This window comes from Carcharodon carcharias, chromosome 22, assembly GCF_017639515.1.
Source record: "Carcharodon carcharias isolate sCarCar2 chromosome 22, sCarCar2.pri, whole genome shotgun sequence".
NCBI lineage: Eukaryota > Metazoa > Chordata > Chondrichthyes > Lamniformes > Lamnidae > Carcharodon > Carcharodon carcharias.
The window spans coordinates 37267997-37292285 of record NC_054488.1 but is presented as its reverse complement, the minus strand read 5'-3'; the positions used below and the strand labels follow the sequence as shown (position 1 = coordinate 37292285).

Here is a 24289-nt window from a genome sequence, read left to right as displayed (position 1 = left end):
ATGGAAAAGAATTATTAATGGGAGGGCTTTGGACCAAGTTTCCAGCACACGAACACTGGATCCATTCATACAGCTACTACAAGATAAATTTGACAATCTTATGTAAACTTAAGCTTTACCAGAGATCTAATTATTTTCAGGGCAGGCAAACAGATATTTTTTAAATTTAGAGATCTTAAGATAAAGCACAGATTAAGCTATTAGTTACGGAACGTATAAAACTTAAGAATACACCCACACTAAAGATCTACAGTGGTTCAATAAAGCAACCACCATATCATGTCAATATCCCATGATCATGCTTAAAAAATGCTTTCTATATGGAGTATCAATAGTCATAAATAGAACAATTAACACCAAGAAAAAAATCTTTAATTAATTACAGAAATACAAGTTGTACAGGATTTTATGTACTGAAACAAATAAAACTGTTAATTACAATCAATTTCAAAATTAACAGCATTCTAAACAGTGTATTCCAAGTGTAAATGGATAAACCACATTACCAAGTACAAAAACAAGGTAGCTAAAGGTGCTTACTGCCTGCTCCATAATTTACACGCAGCCACGTCTCTGGAGGTGCAGCTGACAGGCATTTTACTGGACAGCCATATTTTCTGCACGTCAAGGCATCATTACAGGAGCAATCAGGAGAATACAGGACACAGCCAAGCACTCTGCACTGCACTGCAACACGCCACCTTACAGCTAACCCGCTTTACAGAACTGCTACACAACTGCGCCTAGTGCACAAAAATACATGAGACAATAAGATTAGTATTGGACTGAAAAAAAAACAAAAAGACATATGCAAAGTTGAAATTTAAAAGATAATTACTTCAGCGTACAGAAAAAAAATTACAAAACCTGGAAATACGTTCCATGCTTTTTACCTTATGTACAAATCCAAGCCAAAATGCATCTGAAGTCGAACATTTCACTAAATTGTAAGAAGTTTAAGTAATAGCAACACAGATGGCACATAACATATAATGAGCCTTCTCAGACACTAATTTTAATTGAAGACTTAAACTGACAAAACCTATTATAAACAATGATGTTATAATAACCTTTTAAGTAGATCACTGCTTATTTTAGGAAGGTGTCTCCATCACCTAAACAGAAGGCAAGAGATGATATTTCTTGCAAGGCATCTACCACGTAAATCTTCCAGCCATCCAGAATATCTGGAACAAAAAGAGAAGTTAAAAGTTAAAAATGTATATTCTATTTGACAACTGTAGAAAGTATCCAAAATAACCTTGTTTACTAGAACTGTAAAAGGTACATTTAGTCCACATAGGTGGCTCACCTGATAAACACCACAACCTTTCCCTCTGCTTTTAAAAACAGGATAATTAAATAATGAAAGTGCACTTTCCCCAAAGAGCACATTCCATTAAATTGATGTTTATAGAATTTTGGGGTCACATGGTATTGGATCTGAATAGTTAATGAAAAAATATTAAAAGATCCCACACCATTTAAACTCTCAAAGCTTGATTGTATACCTGACTGAAGATACAAGGTCACCTCTAAAACAGAAATTAAATTTGCCTTAATGTCAAGATGTTAGGACAAGAAACAGAAAAGCAGCTGGTGCTAAAAATTTTGCAAATGCTAAATGGAAAACAGATTAAAACAGTACTAGAAAGTTTGGGATTCAACATGAATAAAATTCTACATAAAAATATAAATATTTTAGTTCTCATTTCTGGAGCACAATGCAATTTAAGAACACAATCCAACATGAATTCTTCAGAAAGTACATTTTTCAATTTTGGTTCTGTGCACCTCCCAAATAAGTGCCAGAAAACAATTCTTCATAGCCCCACCTTCACTATCAAAGTGCTACAGTATTACCTATGAAGCCTAAAATTCTAAAAGACAACACAGGGAGTTAGATATTTTACTGCAATTTCAGTAATATTTCACTGCAAATAATTTGTTTTATTTTACACAGATCACAAGATTAATGTTAAATCTCAAAACAAATCTTGAAGTTAAATCACATCAACGTACTTTCTCAAGCAGAGAAAATGAAATGGATGCTGGTCCAAATCTTGGAATGCCCCAATGGTTTTATCACCAGGTTCAATGAAATGTTAGTCTGTAGTGCAGGTGTAGTTCCTGGTTATTTTACTTTCAGGACAAAATTTTACAATTGTAGCTGCTAACATTTAAATGCTATATAAAGCAGAGTTGATTTTATATAATCTATACTTGACTGCATTTTAATAGTAATATTAATCCAAGACCTCAACATTTATATTAATCCCACACTTGAAATTCAGGAGCTTGACGAAATACTCACCAGTTGCCTGGATGGATGCAGCCACAACAAAACTGAAGAAAAGTGGCACTATCCAAGACAAAGCAATCCTCTTGCTCAGCACCCTTGCCAGTGAACTCAATATCCATCCCTCCACCATCAGTGTATTGCGACTGCAGTACATATAATCCACAGGATGCAGTACATCAACTCACCAAGCTTACTCCAACAGCACCTACCTGCCACATGACCTCTACCACCCTGAAGAACACGAGAAGCAAAATCATGGATACATCATCATGATCCCCAAGACACAAATGGATTCTGAACTGGAACTAAAAATAGCTGTTCCTTCATCACTGTTGGGTGAAAGTCTGAATTCCCCACCCAACATCACTGGAGCATCACTGCTACTATTCTGTCATTCAACAAGGACTGTAGCAGCTGAAGGTGGTTCACCGCCACTTTCTCAGTGCAACTTGGGGGTAAATAATTGCAGCCTTGCCAAAATTAACGCAAGGGTATATTAAATCTTTGATTCTCAAATTTTAGATATCAAAATCTTTATGCCACACACTATATGGCAAGCTTTGAAACCATTACAGGTGATGGAAATTAGCTGACTCTGCCCAAAGAAAAATTTTACGTCCCACCTTACATAAAATTGTTCTGAGAAATTAACTCACATCTAATGACAATTTCAAATCTTATTTTGGATAGAAAATGTTTAGATGATCATAATGATGTGGAATCTGTTGTTATCACGGTAGCAAGATGCAACTTTACCATTAATTTTATGACATCTGAAGCAGCCGGCAATGTAGAAATGCAACAACAAAAAAAAACTTGCAACGTCAACCAACAAATTTTCCATTTTCCAAACATTTAAAATTTGAATAGATGAACTGCAAACAAAAATGTTAGTTAAAAATGAGAACCAAACTACTTCACTTCTGAAAGAGGCTCATTTTTCAACCCTGGGCATTTTATTTCCAAAAGGAATTATGTAACTGAAATAAGATAGTCTACTTTATCATGAAAGATTGAGAAAGCTTGAACTTTACCATTTGGTCATTAAAAGCAGCGTTTAAATTTGCAAAATATTGATGGGTATATTGGACCAAACAAATGAACTGAAAACTGATAGATCAAGAAAATGTGCATGGAAATATCTCATCTCGTGATTTTGGGGCTTCATGAGTGTCATTAAACTGCAGATTACTCTTGCTTAGCATTCAACTATCAGAGAACTTTGTTGGCAATATGCACTAAAGTTCCACTGCTGGATTAGAGTATTTGAGGATCGATTGGATCGTGGTTGCAGGCTGAAGCTAGATGCAAAAAAAGGATGGGTGGGGGTGGAGAACATGAGGAGAAAGTGCAGACTGTAAGTGAAGGTCTGACAGTGCAAGAAATGGAGCAAAGAAAGAGTGGAGGGGTAAAAAAATACACAAGGTGCTCAGAGCAGCTGTCGCCCGACTGTGAGATCAAATATGCCGCTGGAGCACAGGAGTTGCATTCAATGAAATGACATCGCCATATTTGCTATCCCTAGCATTAAGAGACTAGGCCCAGTGACACAGTAATCACTTTAACAAGGCCAATCAGATTTCTACAAATGAAGACAAGCTAATTTTAAAAATGCAAAACAAGAGATATTTTTAAGTTAGAAGGATGGAAAGGTCCACTTACAACGATTGTTTTCATACCTATCCAGTTATGGAAACTCAGGACAATAATGTACAAGAATGAAGGGTTCAAAGACATACACGATGTAATAGGCAAAAAGTTAAACTTAACGGAGACTGGAGGACACATCATTCTAACGAAATTGATCTTTGCTTGCTGCCCTCTGTACTTATGCAGGTACAACTAAGTTAGTAGGCAGCAGAGAAGTCTTATTCATAGAAGTTAACGACGACTCTTGGAAAAAGGAAACGGGTGGAAAAGCAAAGTTGAAGACAAGGCACATACTGGCATAGCCTAGTTTTACTCTGCAGATGGGTGCCAAAAAAACAATCCATTGTAATATTACATCAAGTTATTTTTCCCCCAAGGCCAGATGCATAATTTGAAAATAATACTGCAATTAGAAAAATAAAACTCCCACATGATCAAGATCTACTTGAATCACTTGAAGTGTCCGTTTTATAGTGGCTTCAACAAATTGGATAGCACAGGTTAAAAAAATTGGAGGAAGTGGTCAAATTCTCATTCTGTTCAATGCAACTAATGACCTCAGTCTCAAACATGAACCATTGTTTTCTCTCTTCAGATGCTAACAGCTTTGCTATGCAATTCTAATATTTTCTGGCTTTGCTTGAGCTTTTTTGAGAATCATACTTATCTCCGGAACAGCATTTACCAACCATTAAGCTTCAAACAGCAAGGCTCTTCGCGAGATGAAATTGAGTGCACAGGACTCTCAAATTCTCCAAAGTCCCTAAAGCATAGAGGAACCAGCAGCATATATCGTTTTTTGGTTCAACCACCACATTCTCAGTGTTTATATCATTACCTCTTTAAAGAAATAGAATTAATTACCATATTTCCTGACTTCCTATTTCTGCTGCTGTGCAAACACGAATGTGGATGATAAACTAAGGAAATGGTTTGAAAAAGTTACTGTGCCTGAAGTGTGAAGGAGCCAAATTATCAGAAGAGGCAGCATCTTGGCATCATGACTTCAGCAACTCTGCAATTTCAACTGTTTGTTCATTCAGCTCTCACACTGCTGGGCACAGCAACTCCTCCAGGCCAGTACCCCTGCTAAATAGGAAAAAATGCAAGTTAAGGTAAACAATTCCTCGTAAACAATTTTCATAAAAGCAAGGATTTTCTCTCGAGATTTTTTTCTTTCTTATTGATGCACATTGAGGGAGGGGAGGTTTGAATAATGAGGCAATTACCAGCATCACACTGCCTCTGGACCCAATATTTTCCAGCTGGAGCTCCTTGCAAATTCAGTCAATACCTCCAGTCTCAAGAGGCAATTACACAATTTTTGTTCCTGGTTGCTGATCCAAAGTGAAGTCATCAACTCTCAAATGATGGCATACACAGGACTAGTCAATTTGCAGTATTATTTACTAACTGCCCGTGTTGAATTGGCATTCAGGGATGAAAGTTTTAGTTGCATGAACAGTAGCAAACAGATAAACAATGCAAAGGTTTTAACCGCATAAAACTGGTAGTTGGGGGAAAATGTCTTCCAATGACAAATTCCACTGCAAGTTAAGGACTAAAGGAGTCTGCATTGAGACTTTTCCCATCGGTTACACAGTAGTTTAATGCAACTCTTAAAACAAATTATCTAGATATGCCAGTTCTATGTTTTCCAAAAAACCATAAGTGTGTTTTATTATCCAATATAAAAGATACTAAAAATAATTCCACCACTTTTGTGTATTTACTTACTTTGGTGCAATTTACCGCTTTTTTATGGTGATTCAATTCCATCTTTCTGTGGAGATCTTGAATAAATGGGGGTTCTAGACCTGGATTTCGACTTTGACCCTTGAGACATCTGAGATCCGCTTCTAGACCTTGTCCTCGATCTGGACCGAGATCTTGACTTTGATTTAGACTTTGACTTGGACCTTGATCTTTCAACAGATCTAGATTTTGAACGGGTTCTAGATCGAGAATATGATCGAGACCTGGACCTGCTGTAGCGAGATCTTGATCTAGTTCGGCTTCTGGATCTTGTACGAGATCGACGTCGTCTTCTAGGACTAAGAGAAAAAGATACTTTTAACGAGCCAATTAAGTGGAAAAAACAAGCAAAAGGCATATAAAACCCACTGATAAGTAGGCACAAAACTATTGTTTTGCAAATTTCACTCTCCTTACGCCGCTTACATTGTACACAAGTTAAAGATGACAGTTTAAGGCAACTGTTCCCTTTGGAGCTCTATTTCCAAAGGGAACAGTTGCCTTAAACTGTCATCTTTAACTTGTGTACATGGTTCACAAGTATTGGTTAAGAAACGTAACCATGGGGCAATGCAGATGAGGACAAACCTTCGACTGAAATCCACATGTGCGCACTTTCCAACAGCCACTGCAAGTTATTTATCAGCATCTTTCCAGCTTGACTTCAGCTGAACTCATGAAACTCAACATAATACAAAGCTTTCCACTCCACCTGACCAGTAAATCAAGGCACACAAGGAAATTGAGACAGGAAAGCTAATAAGTCGCAATCAGGTAGTCTAGTCATAGACTTTTCCCATTTGACTACGATTTAATTATTGAATGCAACATCATGCCTGTAATTCGCAGATGCCAGCAAACTGAATAGTCAAGCCAAATAATCTCCCAAAAAGGAAAAGAATATAGCACACTCAGACAAACACGGTCATTCATACACTAAACAAGGGCTGAAATGGCCTGGAAATAAACCACCCCTGCACCAGGGACTTGCACAGATTGAAGAAGTACATTGTTCTGTGGAAACGTGATGAGCATTTTTCCAAAAAAATTTTATGTAACCAAACAAACGGAATTACAGCAAAAACACAAGATATGCTTCAGAAAACATGTCTATAAATCCCATTAGAAACTCAAAAGAAATCGCCATTATTGTATCATAGGTTTTTTAAGGGTCAAGCTCAATCTCCGAAAAATATCCATTACATCTATTTGCAATTAACCTCAATTGTCTCTATAATATTCAATAAAGACAAAAAAAAGTGCCACCTGCTGTCTGCCATAACTCCTCTTTTCAAATGTTGTAATTGCTAAACCATGAGTAAACGAAAAAACACTTTTAACCACGAAGTCCAAATGCACTGTTCGTTCACAGATACCACAAAATCCTTTTACGGCCAGGCTCAATGAGCACATCCTTATCGTGAGAACTGCAACAAAAGAGTCAACTTCTAATAACCGTCTAGAGCCTGTGAAAACAGAGCCTCCCTCAGTGCGATATCTATTAGCTGGCACTACAAAAAAAAAGGTTAAAAGGAAAATGTGTATTTACTAGAGACAAGAGAGAAAAAAAAACTATAGTTACGTAAAAAAAAAACCCTACCAGCCTTTTGGTTTCAAGTTAAACCAAAATGATTGTCTTTTGTAGGTAAATTTATTTGGACTCGCTGAATGTGCACTAAGTTGAAGTCGATCTCTGCCCTCAGCCTGAAGCAAACACTGACCACCCCTAGATTTTTAGCTAATGGCCGACCTTAAAAAAACTTTATTGAGGAGTGAAAGCCGATGCAGGGGCTTTAGTAAATATTCAGTTTGTCTCAGAAAATTCGGGAAAATAAAGGTGCTTCCCCCCTCTTCCTCCCCTTCACTAACCTGCGGCTTCTCCTGCCGTAAGCGCCGCCATACCGGCGGGACGAGCCTCCTCTCCGGTGGGATTCGGCCGGGCGGCCGTAGCGCGCCATCTGCACCCTCAGTTCCCTGCCGTCCAGCACTGCGCCGTCCATGGCGTCGATGGCATCCTCGGCGTCCCGCTTGTCGTGGAAGCGGACGAAGGCGAAGCCGCGGCTCTCCCGGGTGAAGCGGTCCCGGGGGATGTAAACGTCGCCCACTTTGCCGTACTTCTCAAACACGCGCTTCAGCGTCTCAGGCGACGTGCGGTAAGTCAGGTTGTCCACCTTCAGCGAAGTCATCCCCTCGATATCGGGCGGCATTCGACCGTAACTCATCGCTAATCGGCCTTGGTTTCGGCAGGTTAAAGGGGAAATATGTCGACACTGGATCGGTGTGAAACCCGCCACAAACCACCGCCTAATCCAGTGACAATCACAAGATGGCGCCCGCCTGACCCGGAAACACACCCTCACTTGGAGAAAAAACTGAACAAATTACATTTATATCAACTATAAAGAATCTGTACCGTACACCCCTCATTTTACTATCCACCCCCTTAATTTCTGTAAATATTTTTTCATAGTCGACTCAGGAAATAAATCCTTCAAGCCGCGGCGCCTCCTGGGAATTGTAGTTCTCCCCGCTTCAGGGCAAACTAAAACAGTATTTTGTCTTTATCTTCAGGTCAAACTGCTAGTTATTCTCGAAAACACGTTTCTTCGTGTCAACCACGTAAAACATGGCGTTCATTGTCGAGCGGGAAATCGCTCGCCATAGCGTTACATACGACTTTTGCACACTGATCGAAATCGGCTTGACCGGAAAATTTCGAATGCTAAGGTTCATTTGAATTATGCCCTTTCCGGTGGGAGGCGGCTGTTTGTGGTTGTGAACCTATGTCAGAACATAGAGTGAGGGGAGGGAGAGGCTGAGGGGGAGAGTGACTGGAGACAGTGTGAGTGAGTGAGGAGGGGGATGAGAGAGAGTGAGAGTTGAGAGAGAGTGAGAGGAGGGGGGTGAGTGAGTGAGAGTGAGAGGAGGGGGGTGAGTGAGTGAGAGAGAGTAAGAGGAGGGGGTGAGTGAGTGAGAGAGAGTGAGAGGAGGGAGTGAGTGAGTGAGAGAGAGTGAGAGGAGGGGGGTGAGTGAGTGAGAGAGAGAGTGAGAGGAGGGGGGTGAGTGAGTGAGAGAGAGAGTGAGAGGAGGGGGTGAGTGAGTGAGAGAGAGTGAGGAGAGGGGTGAGTGAGTGAGAGAGAGAGTGAGAGGAGGGGGTGAGTGAGTGAGAGAGAGATTGAGAGGAGTGGGGTGAGAGAGAGAGTGAGAGGAGGGGGTGAGTGAGTGAGAGAGAGAGAGAGGAGGGGGTTGAGTGAGTGAGAGAGAGAGTGAGAGGAGGGGGTGAGTGAGTGAGAGAGAGAGAGAGTGAGAGGAGGGGGTGAGTGAGTGAGAGAGAGAGTGAGAGGAGGGGGTGAGTGAGTGAGAGAGAGAGTGAGAGGAGGGGGTGAGTGAGTGAGAGAGAGAGTGAGAGGAGGGGGTGAGTGAGAGAGAGAGTGAGAGGAGGGGGTGAGTGAGAGAGAGAGTGAGAGGAGGAGGGGGTGAGAGAGAGTGAGAGGAGGAGGGGGTGAGAGAGAGTGAGAGGAGGAGGGGGTGAGAGAGAGTGAGAGGAGGAGGGGGTGAGAGAGAGTGAGAGGAGGAGGGGGTGAGAGAGAGTGAGAGGAGGAGGGGGTGAGAGAGAGTGAGAGGAGGAGGGGGTGAGAGAGAGTGAGAGGAGGAGGGGGTGAGAGAGAGTGAGAGGAGGAGGGGGTGAGAGAGAGTGAGAGGAGGAGGGGGTGAGAGAGAGTGAGAGGAGGAGGGGGTGAGAGAGTGAGAGGAGGAGGGGGTGAGAGAGAGTGAGAGGAGGAGGGGGTGAGAGAGAGTGCGAGGAGGAGGGGGTGAGAGAGAGTGCGAGGAGGAGGAGGGGGTTGAGAGAGTGAGTGTGGGGAGAGGGGTGAGAGAAAGAGGGAGGGAGAGTCCTTATAGCAATCCAACGCCTGGAATTAGGATGAGTATTGTTTTGAAGATTGTTAGTGACAAAAGTGAGACTTAAGATACATTATTACCTAGAAAAGCAGCCTGACAAGCTGGACATTGAACAATGATGGCAAAAGGAACAAAACTCATGAATGTCATAATTTTGGGCTTCAGCTTTATGTTAGTTTTCAGCGCCTTTCAAACCTGTGGCAACATTGAAGTAAGTGCTTGTTCCTGTGCCTGAATCCAGGGTGCTTCCATAATTTTATTTAATGGTGGAAGGGATTAGTAGACTTTACATTTTCTGAAAGTATTTTGTTGTAATATGATAGAAACTTTCAATACAAACTTAATATCTCATTGTCCTTAAAAATCTTTGTGTGGAAATAGGTAGTTTATACGATGTTTAAATGAGTTCAACAGTGAAAATTCCTCTGTAGGTTTAGAACTGAGAAAGTAGGCTAAATGCAGATTGTGTGGCCCCAATCTGAAGTTTGTAAGATCAGTATTTTCTTTGTGTAAAATTATCTGTTGTATTTTCAGGTTGGGAAGAGTTAAGAGTAAAATTGTAATTCAAGTTTTTTTTAAAAATGAAGCCTTCTAATTACATCTGAGTTTACCCAATTTAGCACATGATTCCATCAAAGTCCATGTTCTTGTGTGAACTTTGACACACTATTAGTAGATTGCTCAGCTTATCAAGCTGATATCCACACATCAGCAGGTTCCAGCAGGGGTGACTAGATTGTGATCAGAAACAAAACCACTCATTTCCTCCTCGTCACTACAGACATGTTGAGGGCAATTGTGGAGTCTTCATTCTGTCCTTGTACAATGAATGGTTCAAGTATAGTTTCAGAAATATATTTTAATAAGTTAACCAGTAAAGGCACTGCAGTTGAATGGAAAGTGTGTGTGTTTATATCCCTCAGAGCTTGTGGTTCCCCCCAGATAAGCTCAAACCCAGTGTCCGTCCCCGGAAAAGAACTGCTTTAAGTTATTTACAACAGTACTTTCAAACTCCCTATTGTCCTGCCTTTAACGCTCTGATCACTACTATACTTATGCAGCAGCTGACATACTCAGTCACTCCTCACCTTGGCCTGTGATACCATTAACCCCAGTAAAACCTTTACTCTCTCCCATCCTTTGTTTCACTAAATCCAAGCAGTATGTAAAATACTTTGTATGCATTTAAACATAGGATTTGATTAATGTTGTATGATAGGTTTTCATTTATAAATAGCTTGCAGACTTGTATTAAAGCTAGAAATTAAATGGTTGAAATTGTTCATTCCCAGCATTCTTCAAGTTATGGGTGACATTTAACAATCAAGCTTTGTCAGCAAGGAGAGTTTTTTTGTCAGCATGGAATGGTTAACAAGGTGTCAATGGTGTTCTAGATGATAGGGTAGCCTATGTCACAAATAAACAAGTCAATGATGAAGCCGATTACAGTTAAGTTAGAAAACTGAAATGCAACACAATTTTAAGGGATGTCTGTGAGTGACTAGAGGTTCGTAAAGATCTTGAGCCTTCTTTCACAATTCTTAGAGAGCAACGTAAGTGGAAAAATTCGACAAAGATTACATTCTCTACCCAGAGCAGAAGCAGATAATAATGTTGATTTCTCTGTTTGACTATTGCTTTAGACTTTGTATGTGTCAAGACTTGGTCAAACTTGATGAAGATTATTTGCAACCAAAAATTAGTGTCAAATCCAAGAACCTTATAGGTGCACACTTGAAAGCATATGGCAGACACTAGACCTGGCTGGACCACATTAAGCACTATTTGGCCCTATGCATTTCTGCCAAACTGCTCACTACTCTATGACTATCCTGGAATTCAAAGAGAACCCCTGGGCTTCTTTTCTCCGCCACTGTCTGTCTCCTTAAACCCCTCTTCTTCCAACATGCCTTCTAACAACAACTGTGAGGAGCTCATAGATTTCATTGCCACTAAAATTGAGACCAACCTTTCAGCTGTAATCTTGCTTACCAAGCCAAGGTTTCTCCCCCACCGATCTAGCTCTGAATTTGCATCTTCTTCATATCTCTCCTCATACCCTCTCCAAGCTCTTCAGCATCTTGAAGTCCACCTCCTGTTCTCGTGATCCTACCCCCACTAAATTGCCAAACACCTAGCTCCCGTCTCTGTTCCGCATGATAGCTAATGTGCCCCTGCTGTTCAAAGCTCATCCAAAACTACTGCCTATATCCTAACCCACAACTTCATTACTGTATCCTCTCTGGTCTGCAGTGACTTTCGCTCCACCAATGCCTTGATTTTTAAAACCTTAGCCATGTGTTCAAATTCCTCCATGACCTTGCCCTTCTCACTCTTTGTGACCTCCTCCAGCCTTACAACCTTTCAAGAACTCCAACTCTAGCCTCTTCTGCATCCGCCAACTCCATTCACACCAACATTTGTAGCTGTGCCTTCAGCTATATGAGACCAAGTTCTCGAATTCCATCCCTCAACCTTTCTACTTTTCTCTCCTTATAAGGGTGTTCATTGAAACTTTCCCCTTTACCCAAGGTTTTAGTCACTCATTGGTGTATCCTCCTTTGACTTGGTGTCAATTTTTGTCTAATTTATGGTCTTGTGAAGTGCCTGGGAACTTTTTCCAACTTTAAAGGTACCATATAAATGTAAATTGTATCAGTGATTCTTCTCAAATTTAAAGTATGTGATAAGTTTCTGTTACTGGAAAGTGAAGGTTAAGCATCATTAAGATTGTTGAGGGATAAAATTCGTGATAAACATGGGCTGGATCATACAGTTGTGTTAACTTTCACAAAGTTGTTGGCAAAATTAAGCAATAGAAGTGACATTTTAAAAAATATGTATAGGTGTGTGTATGTTGTGAGGACCCTGTATGAAATAAACTTGATCGTCTCAATTCAGGCTCTCGTGCAAGTCCATACCATGATGCTTATCAAGTTTGACCGTAAGGGCAGCTGGTTTGAGAAATAGGAAAAACTGGTCTGATTATATGTCTTATAGTGTATCTGACTTGTAAGTGCTTCTTTGTGTGCCAAAAATGAAGTGTTCACCAGTTGAGCACTGGCACCCTTCACCTACTGGGAAAGGAGTTTAGCAGAAAAGACGGTGGTGGACGATGGCAGACGTTTAAGAAAATAGTTCATGACTCACAACAAAGATATGGCTTCATGAATGGGAAATCATGCCTGGCAAATTTATTAGAATTGTTTGAGGAGGTAATAAGCAGGATAGATAAAGGGGAACCCGTGGATGTAATATATTTGGATTTCCAAAAGGCGTTTGATAAGGTATTGCACATGGGCTCTTATCTTATTAAGTAGCCTTATGGTGTTGGGGGTAGTATATTAGCATGGATAGAGGTTTGGCTAACTAATAGAAGACAGAGCGTTGGGGTAACGTAGGCATTTTCAGGATGGCAGCCTGTAATTAGTGGAGTGCCACAGGGATCAGTGCTCGGGCCACAATTATTTATAATATATATTAATGACTTGGATGAGGGAAGTGAATGTACTATTGTCAAGTTTGCGGGTGACACAAAAATAGATGGGAAGGCAAGTGGTGAGGATGACACAAAGAGTCTATAGAGGGATATAGACAGGTTAAGTGAGTAGACAAAAACTTGGCTGATGGAATATAATGTGGGAAAATGAGAGGTTATGCACTTTGGTAGGAAGAATAGAGGAGCTGGATATTATTTCAATGGAGAAAGACTGGAGAAGGCTGCAGCACAGAGGGATTGGGAGTTCTCATGCATGAATCCCAAAAAGCTAACATACAAGTTCAGGTAATAGGGATGGCAAATGGAATGGAGTATGAAAATAGTGAATTCTTGCTAAAACTATACAAGGCATTAGTTAGACTGCACTGAGAATACTGTAAGCAGTTTTGGTCTCCTTATCTAAGGAAAGATATACTGGCACTGGAGGTAGTCCAGAGAAGGTTCACTAGGTTGATCCCAGGTATAGAGGGATTTTATTATGAGGAGAGTTGAGTCAGTTGGGCCTGTTCTCATTGGAGTTTAGAAGAATGAGAGGCGACCTTATTGAAACATATAAGATTCTTAGGGGGCTTGACAGGGTAGATGCTGAGAGTTTGTTTACCCTTGTGGGAGAGTTTAGGACCAGAGGGCATAATCTCAGAGTAAGGTATCATCCATTTAAGACCAATGAGGAGGAATTTCTTCTCTGAGGGTGAATGAATCTGTGGAATTCTTTACTGCAGAGGGCTGTAGAGGCTGGGTTGTTAAGTATATTCAAGGCTGAAATTTCTAATCAATAAGGGAATTGAGGGTTCTGGGGAAAAGGCAGGAAAGTGGAGTTGAGGATTATCAGGTCAGCCTACTTATGCTCCTACGCCTTATGGTCTTATAGATTTGAAAAACACTTTTAATTCATGACTTTTGAATTTATTGAGTGGATTGAACTTGTAATTTGATTGAAAACTCTGAGTGTCGAGACTAAATTCAAACCTGCATTGGTATATGTCAGGTTATACCCCTGAACTGAATGAATTAATGCATGGCCATGGAGGTCATTATTTGCAATTTGAGACTGATTTCAGCAACTGGTCAAATGAGGCTGGGTAAAATCCCATTTCAAGCAAATAACCAATCTCCAACAGAACAACTTGAAAAATACATCTAATTATGTGTAGACTGATGTAACCAGCCAACTTCAGGTATCATTATGTCACCAAAGTGTTTATCCATGGTTACATTGGCCACTGTCCTTGTTTGAGAAGCTTAAGTCCTCAAAGTCTCTGCTTTGTCATGTTCATCTCTAACACGGTTGCTCTGAGTCACCGCAGTAACTTGTAAAAGATGAGCATATGCTGAAGATTGATTGTGTAGAATATCTTGTTCTTCTATTAAAGTAACATTGATTTTTATTTGACAGCAAACAGTCATCAAGAGCATCAACAGTACCCGGTTTCAAGGAAGTGGATATACCAGGTGTTTCTTTGTTTATCTTCCTCTGTGTAATGATATTGTATGGAGACTGCAATATTATGCTGAAATGTCATGTCTTGCAAATGCCTTAATAGAGCTACACAGTTTTGTAATATAACACAATATGTTTACACATAACCATTTATCTGCAGTTAAGAGGCCAGAAAAAGTTCATAATTTGTGTATAATTTAAATTTTTTTATACATATTATTATTCCAACTGATGTAGATTAGGATATAGTTATATCCAGCATTTTGTTGTGCTAACACTGCTTTTATTTCTCTTGTAGCTTGGCTATAATCTATACTGTATTTTCTGCCTCGAATCTTTTGACTCCATCAATTGTTGCTCTTTTGGGAGCTCGACTTTCTATGTTCATTTCTGGATTAGTTTACAGGTAAGATAAACAAGTAACAAGTTCACTTTCTTGTATTGTTATTTTCTCCTGCATTTTCAGAAATTATTTTCCTATGTACCATTTGTATCTAACACAAGTAAACAAGTTAAGAATATTTTCATCTTAGAAATAAGAACATGAATTGACCATACAGCTCTTTGAGCTTGTTCTGCCATTCAGTAAAACCATGGTTGATTTTCTACCTCAGCTCCATTTTCCCATCTGCTTTCCATATCCCTTAATCCCCTAGAACCCAAAGTTATCTATCTCACTGTCCTCTGGGGTAGAAAATCCCAAAGATTCACAGCTCACTGAGTAAAGCCCATTTCAGGCCTAAATGGTTGACCCTTCATTCTCAGACTGTGACCCCATGTTCTAGCTTTCCCAACCAGGTGAAATAATCTGAGTTGACGTTTCGAGTCCTCATGACCCTTCGACAGAACTTGAGTTCGAGTCCAGGAAAGAGCTGAAATATAAGCTGGTTTAAGGTGTGTGTGTGGGGGGCGGAGAGATAGAGAGACAGAGAGGTGGAGGGGGTTGGTGTGGTTGTAGGGACAAACAAGCAGTGATAGAAGCAAAAAAAAAACAAAAAAAAAAACAAAAAAACTGCGGATGCTGGAAATCCAAAACAAAAACAGAATTACCTGGAAAAACTCAGCAGGTCTGGCAGCATCGGCGGAGAAGAAAAGAGTTGACGTTTCGAGTCCTCATGACCCTTGCAGATCATCAAAAGATGTCAACCACAATAGTACAATAGAACACATAGGTGTTAAAGTTAAAGTTGGTGATATTATCTAAACGAATGTGCTAATTAAGAATGGATGGTAGGGCACTCAAGGTATAGCTCTAGTGGGTTTTTTTTTTTATTTTTTTTTTATATTTTTTTTATATAATGGAAATAGGTGGGAAAAGGAAAATCTTTATAATTTATTGGGAAAAAAAAAGAGGAAGGGGGAAACAGAAAGGGGGTGGGGATGGGGGAGGGAGCTCACGACCTAAAGTTGTTGAATTCAATATTCAGTCCGGAAGGCTGTAAAGTCCCTAGTCGGAAGATGAGGTGTTGTTCCTCCAGTTTGCGTTGGGCTTCACTGGAACAATGCAGCAAGCCAAGGACAGACATGTGGGCAAGAGAGCAGGGTGGAGTGTTAAAATGGCAAGCGACAGGGAGGTTTGGGTCATTCTTGCGGACAGACCGCAGGTGTTCTGCAAAGCGGTCGCCCAGTTTACGTTTGGTCTCTCCAATGTAGAGGAGACCACATTGGGAGCAACGAATGCAGTAGACTAAGTTGGGGGAAATGCAAGTGAAATGCTGCTTCACTTGAAAGGAGTGTTTGGGTCCTTGGACGGTGAGGAGAGAGGAAGTGAAGGGGCAGGTGTTGCATCTTTTGCGTGGGCAAGGGGTTGTGCCATAGGAGGGGGTTGAGGAGTAGGGGGTGATGGAGGAGTGGACCAGGGTGTCCCGGAGGGAGCGATCCCTACGGAATGCCGATAAGGGGGGTGAAGGGAAGATGTGTTTGGTAGTGGCATCATGCTGAAGTTGGCGGAAATGGCGGAGGATGATCCTTTGAATGCGGAGGCTGGTGGGGTGATAAGTGAGGACAAGGGGGACCCTATCATGTTTCTGGGAGGGAGGAGAAGGAGTGAGGGCGGATGCGCGGGAGATGGGCCGGACACGGTTGAGGGCCCTGTCAACGACCGTGGGTGGAAAACCTCGGTTAAGGAAGAAGGAGGACATGTCAGAGGAACTGTTTTTGAATGTAGCATCATCGGAACAGATGCGACGGAGGCGAAGGAACTGAGAGAATGGGATGGAGTCCTTACAGGAAGTGGGGTGTGAGGAGCTGTAGTCGAGATAGCTGTGGGAGTCGGTGGGTTTGTAATGGATATTGGTGGACAGTCTATCACCAGAGATTGAGACAGAGAGGTCAAGGAAGGGAAGGGAAGTGTCAGAGATGGACCACGTGAAAATGATGGAGGGGTGGAGATTGGAAGCAAAATTAATAAATTTTCCCAAGTCCTGACGAGAGCATGAAGCAGCACCAAAGTAATCATCGATGTACCGGAGAAAGAGTTGTGGAAGGGGGCCGGAGTAGGACTGCAACAAGGAATGTTCCACATACCCCATAAAGAGACAGGCATAGCTGGGGCCCATGCGGGTACCCATAGCCACACCTTTTATTTGGAGGAAGTGAGAGGAGTTGAAGGAGAAATTGTTCAGCGTGAGAACAAGTTCAGCCAGACGGAGGAGAGTAGTGGTGGATGGGGATTGTTCGGGCCTCTGTTCGAGGAAGAAGCTAAGGGCCCTCAGACCATCCTGGTGGGGGATGGAGGTGTAGAGGGATTGTACGTCCATGGTGAAGAGGAAGCGGTAGGGGCCAGGGAACTGGAAATTGTTGATGTGACGTAAGGTGTCAGAGGAATCACGGATGTAGGTGGGAAGGGACTGGACAAGGGGAGAGAGAAGGGAGTCAAGATAACGAGAAATGAGTTCTGTGGGGCAGGAGCAAGCTGAGACGATCGGTCTACCGGGGCTGTTCTGTTTGTGGATTTTGGGTAGGAGATAGAAGCGGGCCGTCCGAGGTTGGGCGACTATCAGGTTGGAAGCTGTGGGAGGGAGATCCCCAGAGGAGATGAGGTCAGTGACAGTCCTGGAAACAGTGGCTTGATGTTCAGTGGTGGGGTCATGGTCCAGGGAGAGGTAGGAGGAAGTGTCTGCGAGTTGACGCTCAGCCTCCGCGTGGTAGAGGTCAGTGCGCCAGACAACAACAGCACCACCCTTGTCAGCGGGTTTGATGACAATGTCAGGGTTGGACCTGAGAGAATGGAGTGCAGTAAGTTCAGAGAGAGACAGGTTAGAATGGGTGAGAGGAGCAGAGAAATTGAGACGACTAATGTCGCGCCGACAGTTCTCAATGAAAAGATCGAGAGAAGGTAAGAATCCAGAGGGAGGGGTCCAGGTGGAGGGAGAATATTGAAGATGGGTAAAAGGATCCGTTGAACTGGGAGAGGACTCCTGCCCAAAGAAGTGAGCCCGGAGACGAAGACGGCGGAAGAAGAGTTCAGTATCATGCCGAGCCCGAAATTCATTGAGGTGAGGGCGTAAGGGTATGAAACTAAGTCCTTTGCTGAGCACTGAACGTTCAGCATCGGAGAGGGGAAGGTCAGGGGGTATAGTGAATACGCGGCTGGGGTTGGGACTGGAAGAAAGGGTGGGGACGGAGGGACAGGCAGGGGTGGAGGGTCCTAGATGGGTGTTGGTGTCGATGAGTTGTTGGAGCTTGCGTTCCTTAGCACTTGAGAGAAAGAGAAAAAGTTTCTTGTTGAGGCGTCGGATGAGCCGAAGGATAAAATGAAACTGGGGGCACGCGCAGCTTTGAAAAAGGGTACGGCGGTGCTGCTGGAGGGAGAGGTCGAGTGTGTTCATATGGCGGCGCATGGCACTGAGAGTGGATTTCAGAATGTGACGGGAACAGCAGTCCGAGAAACGTTTTATGTCCCGGAGATACCTGTAATCCTGGGTGGGTTCGAAACATGAGGGGTGGAATTTCAGTTGAAATCCATGTGGGGTAAGTCGGAGACGGAGACAGTCACTGAGAAAGGAGATATGGCTGTGAAAGCGGGTTTTAGTAAACACCTTGTCAAACACTAGGAGAGAAATGGAAAGCAATGAAGGTGAACAAGGCAACAGAGAGATCCGGAAATCTTGTCGCAGAGAGGAACAGAATTTCTTCAAGGAGGTAGGCATTTCTTGAAGAGCAGTGGCAGTCAATTAAACACAGAGATAAAAACAAAAAAACTGCGGATGCTGGAAGTCCAAAACAAAAACAGAATTACCTGGAAAAACTCAGCAGGTCTGGCAGCATCGGCGGAGAAGAAAAGAGTTGACGTTTCGAGTCCTCATGACCCTTCGACAGAACTTGAGTTCGAGTCCAGGAAAGAGCTGAAATATAAGCTGGTTTAAGGTGTGTGTGTGGGGGGCGGAGAGATAGAGAGACAGAGAGGTGGAGGGGGTTGGTGTGGTTGTAGGGACAAACAAGCAGTGATAGAAGCAGATCATCAAAAGATGTCAACCACAATAGTACAATAGAACACATAGGTGTTAAAGTTAAAGTTGGTGATATTATCTAAACGAATGTGCTAATTAAGAATGGATGGTAGGGCACTCAAGGTATAGCTCTAGTGGGTTATTTTTTTTATTTTTTTTTTATTTTTTTTTTATATAAATGATAGGGTCCCCCTTGTCCTCACTTATCACCCCACCAGCCTCCGCATTCAAAGGATCATCCTCCGCCATTTCCGCCAACTTCAGCATGATGCCACTACCAAACACATCTTCCCTTCACCCCCCTTATCGGCATTCCGTAGGGATCGCTCCCTCCGGGACACCTGGTCCACTCCTCCATCACCCCCTACTCCTCAACCCCCTCCTATGGCACAACCCCTTGCCCACGCAAAAGATGCAACACCTGCCCCTTCACTTCCTCTCTCCTCACCGTCCAAGGACCCAAACACTCCTTTCAAGTGAAGCAGCATTTCACTTGCATTTCCCCCAACTTAGTCTACTGCATTCGTTGCTCCCAATGTGGTCTCCTCTACATTGGAGAGACCAAACGTAAACTGGGCGACCGCTTTGCAGAACACCTGCGGTCTGTCCGCAAGAATGACCCAAACCTCCCTGTCGCTTGCCATTTTAACACTCCACCCTGCTCTCTTGCCCACATGTCTGTCCTTGGCTTGCTGCATTGTTCCAGTGAAGCCCAACGCAAACTGGAGGAACAACACCTCATCTTCCGACTAGGGACTTTACAGCCTTCCGGACTGAATATTGAATTCAACAACTTTAGGTCGTGAGCTCCCTCCCCCATCCCCACCCCCTTTCTGTTTCCCCCTTCCTCTTTTTTTTTCCCAATAAATTATAAAGATTTTCCTTTTCCCACCTATTTCCATTATATAAAAAAAAAATATAAAAAAAAATAAAAAAAAAAACCCACTAGAGCTATACCTTGAGTGCCCTACCATCCATTCTTAATTAGCACATTCGTTTAGATAATATCACCCACTTTAACTTTAACACCTTTGTGTTCTATTGTACTATTGTGGTTGACATCTTTTGATGATCTGCTTCTATCACTGCTTGTTTGTCCCTACAACCACACCAACCCCCTCCACCTCTCTGTCTCTCTATCTCTCCGCCCCCCACACACACACCTTAAACCAGCTTATATTTCAGCTCTTTCCTGGACTCGAACTCAAGTTCTGTCGAAGGGTCATGAGGACTCGAAACGTCAACTCTTTTCTTCTCCGCCGATGCTGCCAGACCTGCTGAGTTTTTCCAGGTAATTCTGTTTTTGTTTTGGACTTCCAGCATCCGCAGTTTTTTTGTTTTTATCTCTGAAATAATCTGAGTGTTTACCTTATTGAGCCCTTCAGAATCTTGTATGTTTCAATGGGATCTAGACTCCTGAGAGTTTAAGCCCATTCCACTTAGCCTCTCTTCAAAGGACAACCCTTTCATCCCAGGAACCAATCTAATGAACCTTCATTGTACCATCTCTAAAGCAAGCATCCCCTTCCTTAGATAATGAGACCAAAACTGCACACAGTACTCCAGTTCAAGCCTCGCTAAAGCACTATGAAATTATAGCAAGACTCCTTTATCCTTGCACTTCAGTCGTCTTGCAATAAAGGCCAACTTGCTATTTGTCTCCCTAATTGCTTGCTACACTGCATGCTAACTTTGTGTTCCTTGTATGAGTACACCCAGGTTTCTCGGAACATCAGTGTGTTGAAGTTTCATGTTTTATTGAAAAACATTCTGCTTTTCTATTCTTACTACTGAACGTCTCAGCAAAATCCTGTGCAATTGCAGTTAGACCTCTGTACAGTAGTAGACTCCGGGTTTGGGAAGGGATTTTGGAGGGCAGAATATTCAAGAGAAATTAAGGTTTCTTGCTTCCTCTTTTAGATAGGAGCTCTGCACCATTAATATTGCTCATGAGTTTGATCAACTAAGACACAGATCTACTTAGTCTTCCTATATTTCTATTTGCTGTTTTTATTTCCCCATTTTTAATCTTGAATATTGGCAAAACAAACATTGGATTTGTTGATCAGCACTTGCCACAATCAGTTAAGTGGAGGAATTTATTTTGTTCTTAATGTGTATTTGTATATAAAGTTACAACAATTTTCTATTTCATGCACAATCCAAGTGCATATATGTTTTTTTCAAGCTGCACTGGTTCTAAAGCAGGCATTTGCTGCTGGTTTAGCCCAGGAGTATAATACCATTCCCCTGTAACTGAAAGAACCTAAACACAGTTTGCAGATTTCCAAACTTCATATTATAAAATATTGCTTCTATGATTAAGCAGAGTCACAAAATGATTAAACGGAATCAATGTGGATTTATGAAAGCTAAAGTGGGACAAATATGTTAGTATTTTTGTGGATGTAACTAGCAGGATGATTAAGGGAGAGCCAGTGAATGTAGTATACTTGGATTTGCAGAAGTGATTCTAAGTGCCACACGATTGTTACACAAGATTAGGACTCATGGGATTAAGACCATAAAACGTAAGAGCAAAAGTAGGCCATTTGGCCCATCGAGTCTGCTCTGCCATTCAATGAGATCATGGCTGATCTGATAATCCTCAACTGCACTTTCCTGCCTTTTCCCCATAACCCTTGATTCCCTTACTGATTAAAAATCTGTCTATCTCTGTCTTGAATATACTCAATGACCAAGGTTCCACAGCCCTCTGCAGTAAAGAATTCCACAGATTGACCATCCTCTGAGAGAAGAAATTCCTCCTTATCTCTGTTTTAAATGGGTGCCCCCTTACTCTGAGATTATGCCCTCTGGACCTAGACTGTCCCACAAGGAGAAACAACCACTCAGCATCTACTCTGTCAAGCCCCCTAAGAATCTTATATGTTTCAATAAGGTCGCTTCTCATTCTTCTAAACTCCAATGAGTACAAGCCCAACCTACTCAACCTCTCCTCATAAGAAAATCCCTCCATACCCGGAATCAACTTTCTCTGGACTACCTCCAATGCCAGGAAATCTTTCCTTATAAAATTGGGGGTAGTTTTTTTTATATATATTGTTTCATGGGATGTGGGGATGTGATATCAAGGCAGCATTTGACTGAGCGTGGCATCAAAGAGCCCTAGCAATACTGAAGTCAATGGAAATTGGAGGGAAAAGCTCCTACTGGTTGGAGTTATACCAAGCACAAAGGAAGATGGTTGTGATTGTTGGAGGTCAGTCCTCTCAGTCCCAGGGAATTGCTGCAGAAGTTCTTCAGTGTAGTATTTTTGACCCAATCATCATCATCTGCTTCAGTAATGACCTTTCGTTCATCATAAGGTCCAAAAGTGGGGATGTTTGATGGTGATTGCACCATGTTCAGCACCATTCGTGACTCCTCAGATACTGAAGCAGTCTGTCAATATGCAGCAAGACCTGGACAACATTCAGGCTTGGGCTGATAAGTGGCAAGTGACATTCATGCCACACAAGTACCAGGCAATGATCATCTCCAACATGGGAGAATCTCACCATCTTCCCATGACATCCAATGGCATTATCATCACTGAATTCCCCTTTATCAACATCCTGGGGGTTACCATTGACCAGAAACTGGTCCAGCCATATAAATACTATGGCTACAAGAGCAGGTCAGAGATTGGGAATTCTGCAGTGAGTAACTTGCCTCCTGACTCCCCAAAGACTGCAACGTCTACAAGGCACAAGTCAGGATGAAATACTCTCCACTTGCCTGGATGAGTGTACAGACTGCTTCAGTATCTGACAAGCCACGAATGGATGAGGGCAGCTCCAACAACACTTAAGAAGCTTGCTTGATTAGCACCCCATCCACCACCTTAAATATTCACTCCCTCCACCACTGACGCACAGTGTCAGCAGTGTGTGCCATCTACAAGATGCACTGGAGCAACTCACCAAAGCGGCTTTGACAACACATTCCAAACCCACAACCTCTACCACCTAGAAGGACAAGGGCAGCAGACACATGGGAACATCACCACCTGCAAGCTCCCCACCCAAGCCACACGCCATCCTGACCTGGAACTATATTGTCGTTCCTTCACTCACTGGGTCAAAATCCGGGAACCCCCTTCCCAAAAGCACTGTGGGTGTACCTACACCACATCCACTGCAGCAGTTCCAGCCTAATAATAAAACAGCTTCTAATTTATGGAATTGAGGCTTGCCAGTCTTGCTTGGTGTTAGCATTCATTCTTCCCTTGGTGTGCTATTTTCATTGTTCATTGTCAGGTCATCTGTTAGAAGGAGATATTGGCTTTCTGTCCTGCTATAGCTTAAGTGCATCATTGATCTATCTCCCAAGAACTTCACTGTTGCTGAACTTCAAAATCCTGGAACTCCCTTCCCAACGGCACTGTAGCTGTACCTATACCAAATGGACTGCAGCAATAGGTTCACCACCACCTCAAGGGGAATTAGGGATGGGCAATAAATGCTGGACTACCCCGATGCCCACATCTTGTAAAAGAAATGATGGTGGTGTTCCCATGTGTCTGCTGCCCCTGTCCTTCTATTGGTAGAGGTCCTGGGTTTGGAGCAAAAGAACACAAGAAATAGGAATAGGAGTAAACCACATGACCCATTGAGCCTGCTGCATCATTCATTTACTCCTGCTCCTATTTCTTGTGATCTTTTGCTCCAAACCCAGGACCTCTATCAATAGAGGGACAGGGGCAGCAGACACATGGGAACACCACCACCAAATATTCTGGTTTTTTTATTCTATTCCTAGTACCAAGTGAATATCTTCACACTTCCCTATATCTGCCATCTTGTTGCTCACTCACTTAACCTGTCTATATCTCTTTGCAGTTTCTCTGTCACACAGCTTACCTTTCTACCTAGCTTGGTATCATCAGCAGACTTAGGTACTTTACTCTCTGTGTCTTCATCTAATTCAGTAATATAGATTATAAATAGCTGAGGCCCCAGCACTGATCCTTGCGGCACTCCACTATTCACTGCCTACCAACTTGAAAAAGCCCCATTTATGCCCACTCTCTGTTTTCCGTCCTTTAACCAGTCCTCTACCCATGCTAATATATTATCCCCAACTCCATGAGCCCTCATTTTGCCTATTAATCTTTTGTATGGCACCTTATTGAATGCCTTTTGGAAATCCAGGTATACTACTTATCTATTCTACAAGTTACATCCTCAAAAAACTCTTAAATCTGTCAAACAGGATTTCCCTTAAGTAAAACCACGTTGACTTGTTCTAATTATACTATGCTTTTCTAAGTGCATTGTTAAGACTTC

At 42.2% G+C, this 24289-nt stretch overlaps 2 protein-coding genes across 5 annotated transcripts in view; one reads left to right on the top strand and one right to left on the bottom strand.

Moving 5' to 3' along the window:
* Positions 1–356: 356 nt before the first annotated feature.
* LOC121293835 (serine/arginine-rich splicing factor 2-like) lies at positions 357–8083 on the bottom strand. 2 transcript variants are annotated; one of them, XM_041217215.1, is made up of 5 exons: positions 7577–8083; positions 5690–6006; positions 4817–5041; positions 1071–1187; positions 357–743 (listed from the first exon to the last, which is right to left on the bottom strand). In XM_041217215.1, exons 1-2 carry the CDS (start codon positions 7927–7929, stop codon positions 5712–5714), a joined length of 648 nt encoding a protein of 215 aa, XP_041073149.1. In that variant the 5' UTR covers positions 7930–8083; the 3' UTR covers positions 357–743; positions 1071–1187; positions 4817–5041; positions 5690–5711. The 2 variants fall into 2 exon arrangements, with proteins under 2 accessions (XP_041073149.1, XP_041073148.1); XM_041217214.1 differs by lacking the exon at positions 4817–5041 and having other exon boundaries at positions 7577–8071.
* Positions 8084–8296: 213 nt separating this feature from the next.
* Positions 8297–24289, top strand: part of mfsd11 (major facilitator superfamily domain containing 11) — a 35064-nt gene continuing 19071 nt past the window's right edge. For 2 of the 3 annotated variants that reach the window (XM_041216572.1, XM_041216573.1), the window contains exons 1-3: positions 9514–9818; positions 14503–14558; positions 14846–14953. In XM_041216572.1, the coding sequence (XP_041072506.1) occupies positions 9723–9818; positions 14503–14558; positions 14846–14953 (260 nt within the window). In that variant the 5' untranslated portion in view covers positions 9514–9722. Of the gene's footprint in view, positions 8435–9513; positions 9819–14502; positions 14559–14845; positions 14954–24289 lie in introns of those variants that run through there. The other variant, XM_041216575.1, reaches the window with a different exon arrangement.

What these genes read in the sequence shown, in the direction of transcription:
- LOC121293835 (XM_041217215.1), bottom strand. Translation starts at nt 7,929, where the DNA reads ATGAGTTACGGTCGAATGCCGCCCGATATCGAGGGGATGACTTCGCTG. An exon ending in TACGGCAGGAGAAGCCGCAG is followed by an intron (nt 6,007 to 7,576) that starts GTTAGTGAAGGG and finishes TTTTTCTCTTAG; the next exon opens with TCCTAGAAGACGACGTCGAT.